The 12,428-nt window shown below is 46.4% G+C and overlaps 1 protein-coding gene across 1 annotated transcript in view; it reads left to right on the top strand.

Moving 5' to 3' along the window:
• The window catches only part of LOC129705574 (protein kinase C-binding protein NELL1-like), a 336,887-nt gene extending 333,091 nt beyond the window's left edge, over nucleotides 1-3,796 (top strand). Inside the window, exon 11 of the mRNA XM_055649174.1 lies at nucleotides 2,853-3,796. Coding sequence (XP_055505149.1) covers nucleotides 2,853-2,900 — 48 coding nt within the window. The 3' untranslated portion in view covers nucleotides 2,901-3,796. The remainder of the gene's footprint in view (nucleotides 1-2,852) is intronic.
• The last annotated feature ends 8,632 nt before the right edge of the window (nucleotides 3,797-12,428 follow it).

The raw sequence follows: 12,428 nt of genomic DNA, 5'->3' as shown, positions 1-12,428 counted from the left end.
TAAACCATTCCATCATGGCAAAATACATCTCTTTCCCTCTCTGTTATCAGGCTTCTGTATGTGTAGGAATGAACTGCAGATGCTGGTTCAGACCCAAGATAGACACAAAATGCTGGAGTAACTCAACGGGACAGGCAGCATCCTCGGAGAGAAGGAGTGGGTGACGTTTCGGGTCGCTCCAGTCTGACCCGGAACGTCACCCATTCCTTCTCTCCAGGGATGCTGCCTGTCAATAGACAATAGACAATAGGTGCAGGAGTAGGCCGTTCGGCCCTTCGAGCCAGCATCGCCATTCCATGTGATCATGGCTGATCATCCCCAATCAGTACCCTGTTCCTGCCTTCTCCCCATATCCCCTGACTCCGCTATCTTTAAGAGCCCTATCTAGCTCTCTCTTGAAAGTATCCAGAGAACCGGCCTCCACCGACCTCTGAGCCAGAGAATTCCACAGACTCGCAACTCTCTGTGAGAAAAAATGTTTCCTCGTCTCCTTTCTAAAATGGCTTAATTCTTATTCTTAAACTGTGGCCCCTGGTTCTGTCCCGCTGAGTTATTCCAGAATTTTGTGTCTCATCAGGCTTCTGAACGACCCTTCCATAAGCTAGGGTACTGTCCGATTCACCTCTACCCCATTGCGGACATTGGACTTTGTTTCTGGAACTGATGCTCTACAATGCTGAGAACTATATTCTGCGCTCTGTATCTTCCCCTTTGCTCTATCTGCTGTGTGAGTTTGACTTAGTTGTTTCTATGCTTAGGTATATCTGATCTGCTTGGACAGAGTGCAAAAAAAAAACCTCTTCACTGTACAAGTAACAATGTTAAACCTAAACCTGAAATCAAGTGGATAGTGTTAGCTGCAGAATGTAGAAACGAGGAACTGCAGATGCTGGTTTACAAAAAAAGGCATAAAGTGCTGGAGTAACTCCGTGGGTCAGGCAGTATCTCTGGAGAAAAAGGATGGATGATATTTCATGTCTGGAGAAGAGTCCTGACCCAAAACATCACCTATTCTTTTTCACCAGAGATGCTGCCTGACCCACGGAGTTTCAATGCCCGGTTTAGTTTAGTTTAGAGACATAGCACAGAAACAGGCCCTTCAGCCCACAGAGCCCGTGCCGACCAGCGATCCCCGCACACCAACACTATCCTACACGCACTGGGTACAATTCCTTTGCATTTTATACCAAGCCACTGAACCTACAAACCTGCACAGCTCTGGATATCGGAGAAAAGCCACGCAGGTCACAGGGAGAACGTACAAACTCTGTACAGACAAGCACCCGTAGTCGGGATCGAACCCGTACAGCAGTAGCTCTACTGCTGCGCCACCGTGCTGCCCTTTCCATGGGCTGAGTTTGTGATCACCTGCGCTAAAGATCACGGGTTGATCTGGGTTAGTACAGTAGATTCATTTTGTGCTCAGTCAGTATCCAGGCAGTTTCCTCACAATCAAATTAATAAGCGTTTAAGAAAGAACTGCAGATGCTGGAAAAATCGAAGGTAGACAGAAAATGCTGGAGAAACTCAGCGGGTGAGGCAGCATCTATGGAGCGAAGGAACAGGCGACGTTTCTGGTCGAGACCCTTCTTCAGACGTTATGGACAAGCGTTATTTTATGATCGCACACTCTGTCGAGCGATGTCAAGAACAATCACTCGATCTCTCGGGAAGCTCATTCCTGTGTTGCCCATTTGGTTTGGTGCTGTAATGAGTCGTATGGTCCTGATTCACCGATTCAGGACTTATCTGGACTTTATCTGGACTTTACCTTGTCTGAACTTCTGGACGTCCGCAGCGGCAGCTGTGGAGGGTTGAGGTCCCGACCACGGGGGGAAATGGAGGAGGACTCGCCAAATTTTCGTGCCTTCCACCAGAGTGATGAATGCTGCGGTGGATGTTTGTGTTACATTTTTTTAAATTGTGTTTTTGTGTGTTCTTTTTTTTGTTGTACCGCTGCTGGCAAATTCATTTCACTTGCACTTTATGTGCATGTGACGAATAAAACTGATATTGATTGATATTGATGGAAACTGGTGACGTTGTTTGTTCATTTGTTACGGTGAAGGAGAGGTGCACACGGCATCCACCCAACAGTCCCTTGACTTTTTCATTTGTGGTTTCACTTTTAACGTCAAGTTTTCCAGTACCTTGTGTGTTGTGACTGTCGGCAGACCAATATCCCTCCAAGTATGAATAAAGTCTCATCTTGTTGCATCGTTGCTGCGATGTTCAAAAAGGCAATCAGACAGGTTCATGGATAGTACACAAAAATGCTGGAGAAAGCTGCAGCTGCTATGAAGGAAATAGGCAACGTTTTGGGCCGAAACCCTTCTCCAGACCATGGATAGGACAGGTTTTGGGCCAAACGTAGGTAGCTGGGACATGTTGGCCGTTGTGTTGGGTCGAAGGGCCTGTTGGGGCCTGTAGGGTCGAAGGGCCTGTTTCCACGCTGTCCTATTAATCGGTGGTGGCCAGTGCCATCTTCTTCATCCTGGACAATACAGCTCACCCCCTCCATGACACACTGGTCAATCTGAGGAGCACCTTCAGCAACAGACTGGTCCCCACCAAGATGCAGCACAGAACACCACAGGAGATCCTTCTTCCCTGTGGCTATCAAACGGTACAACTCCTCCCCCTTCTGTCGTGGGGTAGACTGAGACTGACTCCCCTCCCCCCAAAATCTTTGCACATCCCAATCCTGGACTTTCAAATCATCATTTTAATTTCACGTTTCATGTATCTTGTTGTGGTCAATTTCCCTCCTGGGAGAAATAAAGTTCCATTGTATCGAATGGTATCGTACGACTCGATGACTCTCTCATGCTTTCTTTTCCCTTCCGCCCTAGAATGGAAACATCTGCTGCTCCGTTGATGTGGAGTGCCTCTACAACTGAAGCCAACGTTCTGGACTCATCCCATACCCACACGATCAGCGCAGGCTAATCGTGAAAGCATACCGCAAAAAGGCCCTCCCGTTGTCGAAGCAAATGGAGCAAGAAATCCAACAGTTTGTGTGTCATTGAACAGCCCTGCACTTTTGTAGATGTCTACTTCCAGTATTTTTCACTTCCCGCACAAGGTTGGGACTTGCCATTACCATACTGTTACAAAATATCACTTCTATATTTTTTACAATGGCTCCTTGTGGAAAAACTGGATGCGTTATCTGTCCTCACAGATAATATCTGTTCCAATTTGTTGTTGTGTTCCTTTGTAACTCAATTATCTATAATAGTGTGTAACGAGCCTTCGAGCTGAATGTCTTCTGTGTTTTTAAATTCCATAGTCTTCTGTCCAAAAATACTCAACGAAATGAAACACCATTGAAGGCCAGTGCTGAACACAAATTTAGATGAAGATGGTAAGGTCCTCTGGAAGAAGGATCCAAAATGCTACCTTCAATTGTAATCTTTGGTTGGAAAGAGAAAGTGATGAATGCTTCCTGAGTTTTGCACTCAACACTTCTCTGGAGATGTTGCCAAGCAGAAGATATCCATTTTCCTTTCGAGTCAAGGAGTAACAACCAAAAATCTAAAACGTTACTGCAATTCCCGAAGGTTGGTCGGGTGGCCAAGGCTAACATGGGCATCGAGAGAGGCAGAAAGGTTCTTGATCAGGAAGGGCGTTAAAGGTTAAAGTTTAAGGGGAGAAGGCAAGAGAATGGGGAATTCATTGCCGCGGATGGCTGTGGAGGCCAAGACATTGGGTTCGCTGAGCAGAGATTGTTAGCTTATCGGTTAGGAAGGGTGTCAAAAATCACAGCGAGAAGGTAGGAAAATGGTGAAGGGAGAGTAATGTTATATATATATATATATATATATATATCCAGTGACTTGGCCTCCACTGCCCTCTGTGGCAGGGAATTCCATAAATTCACAACTCTCTGGGTGAAAATTATTTTTCTCACCCCAGTCTTAAATGACCTCCCCTTTATTATAAGGCTGTGGCCCCTGGTTCAGGACTCGCCCACAACATTGGGAACATTTTTCCTACATCTAGCTAGATTTTATAATTTTATATGTTTCTATAAGATTGCCCCTCATCCTTCTAAACTCCAGTGAATCCAAGCCTAGTCTTTTCAATCTTTCCTCATATGGCAGTCCCGCCATCCCAGGGATCAATCTCGCGAACCTACGCTGCACTGCCTCAATGACAAGGATGTCCTTCCTCAAATTAGGAGACCAAAACTGTACACAATACTCCAGATGTGGTCTCACCAGAGCCCTTTACAACTGCGTGATGGGCCATGATTGAATGGTGGAGCAGGCTTGATGGGCCGAATGGCCTAATTCTGCTCCTATGTCTTATCAAATGTTACTTTTGTCGTAGAGGAGAGTTAAACCACTAATAGCTTCTGTGAGCTTTTATAAATAGTGGTGGTGGTGGAATTTTTTAAACATTTTTATCATAGCAACTAAGAATCTCTTGACTAAGTAAACTAATGATCTGAACTAAACTAAAATAAAATAAACTAAACTAACAAGGGTGTAGGAAGTAACTGCAGATGCTGGTTTACGTCGAAGATAGGCACAAAATGCTGGAGTAACTCAGCGGGACGGGCAGCGTCTCTGGAGAGAAGGGATGGGTGACGTTTCGGATCGCCCAAGACGCCCCCCATTAAAAACCTAACAGAGGAATCTTCTGAAGTTGTCACGGATGTGAGGCTGATTGTATTTCCTTCTCTGTGTAGCTTTAACTGATTCCTTACCCAGTTGTAAGATAGTGGGCGGCACGGTGGCGCAGCGGTAGAGTTGCTGCCTCACAGCGCCGGAGACCCGGGTTCAATCCCGACTACGGGTGCTTGTCTGTACCTGCGTGGGTTTTCTCCGAGATCTTCAGCTTCCTCCCACACTCCAAAGACGCACAGGTTTGTCAGTTAGTTGTCTTGGTATAAATGTGAATCGTCCCTAGTGTGTGTGTGTAGGATAGTGTTAGTGTGCGGGGATCGCTGGTCGGTGTGGACTCGGAGGGCCGAAGGGCCTGTTTCTGCATTGTATCTCTGAGCTAAAGCAATAAGAATAATCACCTCCAGCAGACGTTAGTGAAGACCCCTAGTGTAGGGGCACATTATTGAGAAGGATGAGAGGGGATCTCATTAAAACATATTAAGGGTTTGGACACGCTAGAGGCAGGAAACATGTTCCCGATGTTGGGGGAGTCCAGAACCAGGGGCCACAGTTTAAGAATAAGGGATAGGCCATTTAGAACGGAGATGAGGAAACAATTTTTCACCCAGAGAATTGTGAGTCTGGGGAATTCTCTGCCTCAGAGGGCGGTGGAGGCCGGTTCTCTGGATACTTTCAAGAGAGAGCTAGGTAGGGCTCTTAAAGATAGCGGAGTCAGGGGATATGGGGAGAAGGCAGGAACGGGGTACTGATTGGGGATGATCAGCCATGATCACATTGAATGGCGGTGCTGGCTCGAAGGGCCGAATGGCCTACTCCTGCACCTGTTGTCTATTGACTGTGAAGGCCATCGTCTCCGTGTCCGGGCACAGCTGCTCTCTGAATACAAACTGAAAATGATTTATTCCCGGCATGTTTCCTGCAATTATGGGGTAGTAATAATAAATAACGCTAAAATTAACTCCAATTACTTTGAGTTGCAGCCGCTGTGATTTCAGAAATGTTCTGGCAAAAGCTTCGCTTAGCGTTGCAGGGATGAGTGAATCGTCTGGAATATTGCTGTGGGACAATGTTGGGAGGGCTGGGAATCATAACGTCATCAGTGATAGGAGCAGCATGAGGCCGTTCGGCCCATCAAGTCTACTCCGCCATTCAATCATGGCTGACCGCTGTTTAAGAAAGAACTGCAGATGCTGGAAGAATCGAAGGCAGATAAAAATGCTGGAGAAACTCAGCGGGTGAGGCAGCATCTGTGGAGCGAAGGAATAGGTGATGTTTCGGGTCGAGACCCTTCCTCAGACTGATATACCATGGATCATATCTCATATATGATAGATCATGGCTGATCTATCTCTCCACCTCAACCCCATTCTCCTGCCTTCTCGCCATAACCCCTGACACCCGCACTAATCAAGAATCTATCTATCTCTGCCTTAGAAATATCCATTTTGACTTGGCCTCCACAGCCTTCTGGGGAAGGGGGAATTTGCTTTTCAGACAGGTTGGCTAGGTGGACAAAAAAGGCTTTTGGCACTTTGGCCTTCATCAGTCAGAGTATTGAGTATAGAAGTTGGGAGGTCATGTTTGTGAGGCTGCATTAAGAGTATTGTGTTCCATTCTGGGCACCGTGTTACAGGGAAGATATTGTCAAGTTGGAACAAGCGCAGTGAAGGTTTACGAGGATGTTGCCAGGACTCGAGGGTGTGAGCTATTGGGAGAGGTTGAGTAGGCTGGGACTCTATTCCTTGGAGTGCAGGAGGGTGAGGGGTGATCTTATAGAGGTGTACAAAATCATGAAAGGAATAGATCGGAGAGTCTCTTGCCCAGAGTGTGGGAATCGAGAACCAGAGGTCATAGATCTAAGGTGAACGGGGAAAGATTTAAAAGGGATCTAAGTGGTAACTCTTTTCACACAAAGGGTGGTGGGTGTACGGAACGAGCTGCCCGAGGAGGTCGTTGAGGCTGGGACTACTGCAACATTTACACTGCAAGGGGCAGGAAGCCAGCGGGCAAGATCATCTCTGACCCCTCTCACCCTGGCCACAAACTCTTTGAATCACTTCCCTCTGGAAGGCGACTCCGGACTGTCAAAGCTGCCACAGCCAGACATAAAAAACAGCTTTCTACTCAACAGCCAAATGTCTGTAGCCTTCTTTTGCTCTGGTATTTTATTTCATTCTTCACATGTTTAAATTATAATGTTATATTCTTAATTGTTTACTGTATATCGTGTTGTTACTTGCGAGCGGAGCACCAAGGCAAATTCCTTGTATGTGTACATACTTGGCTAATAAAATGTATCCAACTCAATCCGATTCAATTACGACAGAATTAGCAGGTACGTGGATAGGACAGGTTTGGAGGGACAAACGGGCCAAACACAGGGACTCGTGTCGCTGGGACTTGTTGGGTGGCATGGGCAAGTTGGGCCGAAGGGCCTGTTTCCACACTGTGACTCCATGATAAGCAAAAGATGTCCCAATAATTGTGAGAAGGCAGCAGGAGATGGCCAATGCCTCTCCTTCAATCAACACCTTGTGCAGATAATATACTCAGCGCTATTTACGGTACTCTGCTGTGTGAAAACATGTTGTCACTTTTGCTAAAACAAGGAAGGACAAGATTTCAAAAATATCTATTGACTCCAAACATTTTAGGAAGTCTTGGTATCTAAGGAAGGTGTTAATTGAATGTGTGCTCTTTAATTCTGCTTCACATTTCTAATGAAAGAAGTTAGCAAAGGAACCTCATTGCAACCTCATCGATGCTTGTGTCAAACAGACCAGATACTCTCATTGAAAGGAAGATAAAAATGCTGGAGAAACTCAGCGGGTGAGGCAGCGTCTCTGGAGCGAAGGAATAGGTGACGTTTCGGGTCGAGACCCTTCTCCAGACCAAAAATCCGCTCTATGAGATTGTTAAGGGTTTGTACACGCTGGAAGCAGGAAACATGTTCCCGATGTTGGGGGAGTCCAGAACCAGGGGCCACAGTTTAAGAATAAGGGGTAAGCCATTTAGAACGGAGACGAGGAAACACTTTTTCTCACAGAGAGTGGTGAGTCTGTGGAATTCTCTGCCTCAGAGGGTGGTGGGGGTGGGTTCTCTGGATGCCTTCAAGAGAGAGCTAGATAGGGCTCTTAAAGATGGCGGAGTCAGGAGATATGGGGAGAAGGCAGGAACGGGGTACTGATTGGGGATGATCAGCCATGATCACATTGAATGGCAGTGGTGGCTCGAAGGGCCGAATGGCCTCTACTCCTGCACCTATTGTCTATCGTCTATGACCTTTGCTTCAGACTGATGTGGGGGGTGGGGTGCGGGCAGATGAAAGGAAGAGGCGGAGACAGCGGGCTGTGGGAGAGCTGGGAAGGGGAGGGGAAAGAGGGAGAAAGCAGGGACTACCTGAAATTGGAGAAGCCAATGTTCATACCGCTGGGGTGTAAACTACCCAAGCAAAATATGAGGCGCTGCTCCTCCAATTTGCGGTGGGACTCACTGAAGGAGATGTGAGGGGGCAAGTATAAAACCACAGAGGTCGGCACGGTGGCGCAGCGGTAGAGTTGCTGCCTTACAGCACTTGCAGCCCCGCAGACTCGGGTTCGATCCCGACTACGGGTGTTGCCTGTACGGACTTTGTACGTTCTCCCCACGACCGCGTGGGTTTTCTCCGAGATCCCATTCTTCAGCCGGAACCTTCTCTCCAGAGATGCTGCCTCTCCCGCTGAGCTAAGCCAGCATTTTGTGCCTATCTTCGATTTGAACCAGCATCTGCAGTTCTTTCCTACACATGGGTTTGTAGCATAATTGGCTTCTGTAAAAAAAAATTGTCCCCAGTGTGTGGGATGGAAGGGAGTGTAGGAGGTGATCGCTGGTCGACAAGGACTCGGTGGGCCAAAGGGCATGTTTACACACTGTGTCTCTCAGCCCAAACCCAAACACAAAGCGCTGGAGTAACATTAGCGGGTCACGCAAGCATCTCTGGAGAACTGGATGGCACTTGTCGATACATCCATCATAGACATTTCTTGGCATTGTCACGCCTATCTGGTGTTGGGTTCCGCTTGGGTGAGAGAAGACAGATTCTCAGCACAGAAGCCAGGAGTGGATCCTTTGCCAGAAGTTTAAAAGGACATCTGTTACACACACACATACACTGTGAGGCTGGCATTGTGTGGTTTATCCTCTACACACACACACACACACACACACACCATGAAGCTCAGTGCCGTTCGCCTGACACAAACACACACCACAAAGCTGTCACACTATGGTTCAGCTGCGCGCACAGTGAGACTGCAAGAACGGCACATGCCACGTATGAGACGGCATATGGTGGAGGCGAAGCCATTGGGTACTTTTAAAGCGGAGACTAAAGGGCCTGTCCCACTTGCCGTTTTTTTCGGCGACTGCCGGCGTCGTATCGGCGTCGCCAAAAGATTTCAGAACATTTCAAAATCCAGCGGCGACAAAAAAAATGTTGCGACACTTGAAAAAAACACCGCACGTTAATAGGTCATCACTCCGCGTCACGCCTGATACGTCAGTCGCTGAGAAAAATCGCCAAGTGGGACAGGCCCTTTACAGATTCATGATTAGTCCTGGTGTCGGGGGGCTACGCGGAGAAGGCAGGAGAATGGAGTTGACAGCGAGGATCAGCCATTATTGAATGGTGGAGAAGAGGTGATAGGCTGAATGGTTTAATTCAGCTCCTGTGACATATGAACCTCTGATGATTGGTGGTGAAGATATTTTTGTCAAGAAGATGCTTTTCCTCATTTTCTTTTCTTTTCCGATGCTGTTTTTCAGTTATGTTCTAACAGAGCCATTCACTTTGCAGCTGAATTGGAGACTTGTATCCACTCTTGAAAAGTAAAATGGATTTTCAAGCATATTGTATTTTATTTGTAAGCCTCAGTCATCCATTGTGTATTCGTCAGGCACAGGACGAACTTCAAAAACCCCAGCACTAGAAACATAGACAATAGGTGCAGGAGCAGGCCATTCGGCCCTTCGAACCTGCACCGCCATTCAATATGATCATGGCTGATCATCCAACTCAGTATCCTGTACCTGCCTTCTCTCCATACCCCCTGATCCCTTTAGAAGCATAGAAACAGAAATTAGGTGCAGGAGTAGGCCATTCGGCCCTTCGAGCCTGCACCGCCATTCAATATGATCATGGCTGATCATCCAACTCAGTATCCCGTACCTGCGTTCTCTCCATACCATCTGATCCCCTTAGCCACAAGGGTCACATCTAACACCCTCTTAAATATAGCCAATGCAACTGGCCTCGACTACCCTCTGCGGCAGAGAGGTCCAGAGATTCACCACTCTCTGTGTGAAAAAAGTTCTTCTCATCTCGGTTTTAAAGGATTTCCCCCTTATCCTTAAGCTGTGACCCCTTGTTCTGGACTTCCCCAACATCGGGAGCTACAAGGGCCACATCTAACTCCCTCTTAAATATAGCCAATGAACTGGCCTCGACTACCTTCTGTGGCAGAGAATTCCACAGATTCACCACTCAATTATCTGCTCATTTATCTCATCAATTAATTTTATTTGTTCTTAAACTGAGATGTACGCATTTGGAAATAAATTGCTAAATATCTTCCATTCCGCGATTGGAATGAAAAGATGATCGTTACGCATTCCCCACTCTGTCTTACGATGTCGGAAATCAAAAATTGAAAAACACTCCAGTTATTTTATTGCAATTGTACTCCAATTAATATGACATTGTAAAACTGAATGTAACTCGTGTTGGAGTGTGAGCTTATGGATTACCGAGGGAAATTGCCTTTTATAAGAGAGAGAATTACACCTCGTTTAACTTGTTTCATGGCTTATAAACCTCTGATAGATCATTTTAACAACAAGATGCTCATTTGCAACGGTAATTAAACCAATGAAATAATTAAGGATTGCTCCAAAGTTAACCATCTCAGGTTTTCTGCTGCAATTATGTTTATTTTCCTTTAGAAACCAGCTGCGATCATTTGTGGAATGAATTGTGGTTGTATCTGAGATTAACCCTTTGAATACTCCAATCGATGGCCTCTGCATTGCCGACCGAACAACTGTAAAACTGAGGGTGGACAAAAGGAACTGCAGACGCTGGATTAGGACGAAGATAGACAAAAAGCGCTGGAGTAACTCAGCGGGACAGGCAGCATCTCTGGAGAGAAGAAGTGGGTGACCCTTCTCCAGATTGAGGTTTACTGGCTTCAAAGTTTCTGATGAAAATTGTAAGAATATTGCTCGCTCTCAGGGAGGTCTGCCATGTTGTTATTGAAGATAGACACATAATGCCGGAGTAACTCAACGGGACAGGCAGCATCTACGGAGAGAAGGGCCTCGACCCAAAACAACACCCATTCCTTCTCTCCGTAGAGATGCTGCACATCAAGCCGAGTTACTCCAGCATTTTGTGTCTTTCTTCAGTGTAAACCAGCCTCTGCAGTTCCTTCCTACACATGTTGATATTGATATGTTTATCGTTTGTTGAAATATTGTGTAAATATTGTTTAAATTTTTTTTTACACATCCATGTTTAATATTATCATGTTCATAAGTTCTTGATTAGTACAGGTGAGCTAGATAGGGCTCTTAATTATAGCGGAGTCAGGGGATATGGGGAGAAGGCAGGAACTTGGACCCACAATACCTCAACTCTGATCAAGAAGGCTCATCAGCGTCTCTTCTTCCTGAGGAGACTGAAGAAGGTCCATCTGTCTCCTCAGATCCTGGTGAAGTTCTACCGCTGCACCATCGAGAGCATTCTTACCAACTGCATCACAGTATGGTATGGCGACTGCTCTGTCTCCGACTGGAAGGCATTGCAGAGGGTGGTGAAAATTGCCCAACGCATCACCGGTTCCTCGCTCCCCTCCATTGAGTCTGTCCAAAGCAAGCGTTGTCTGCGGAGGGCGCTCAGCATCGCCAAGGACTGCTCTCACCCCAACCATGGACTGTTTACCCTCCTACCATCCGGGAGGCGCTACAGGTCTCTCCGTTGCCGAACCAGCAGGTCGAGGAACAGCTTCTTCCTGGCGGCTGTCACTCTACTCAACAACGTACCTCGGTGACTGCCAATCACCACCCCCCCCCCGTACACTTATTATTATTTATTCAAATCATTTGCTATGTCGCTCTTCCAGGGAGATGCTAAATGCATTTCGTTGTCTCTGTACTGTACACTGACAATGACAATTAAAATTAAATCTGAATCTGAATCTGAACGGGGTACTGATTGGGGATGATCAGCCATGATCACATTGAATGGCGGTGCTGGCTCGAAGGGCCGAATGGCCTACTCCTGCACCTATTGTCTATTGTCTTTGCCACAGACGGTTGTGGAGTCCAAGTCAATGGATATTTTTAAGGCAGAGATAGATTTTTGATTAGTATGGGTGTCAGGTGCTATGGGGAATGAGGGGGTATGGGGTTAGGAGGGAGAGATAGATCAGCCATGATTGAATGGCGGAGTAGGCTTGATGGGCTGAATGGCCTAATTCTTTTCCTATCACTTATGAACTTGTTTTTAATATTGTTGAATCTTGACTGTTTTTTTCTCAGTTTCAACAAGGCCACACTATGTCACATGTGCAGCCTGCAATATAATTTGCAGAATGTTCCATTTGACGTAAATGCAAATTGAACTTTATACAAGAAGTACTGAGGGAAGTATAATGCATCATTTACAGATGTTTTTAAAATGCTTCACATTATGCTCACGTTAACCTCTGACGCGTGATTTGCTACAATTAAGTTGTGAATCAGCGGTGCTGGCTCGAA

Source organism: Leucoraja erinacea, chromosome 18, assembly GCF_028641065.1.
Source record: "Leucoraja erinacea ecotype New England chromosome 18, Leri_hhj_1, whole genome shotgun sequence".
Lineage (NCBI taxonomy): Eukaryota > Metazoa > Chordata > Chondrichthyes > Rajiformes > Rajidae > Leucoraja > Leucoraja erinaceus.
This window is presented reverse-complemented; position numbering and strand designations above follow the sequence as displayed.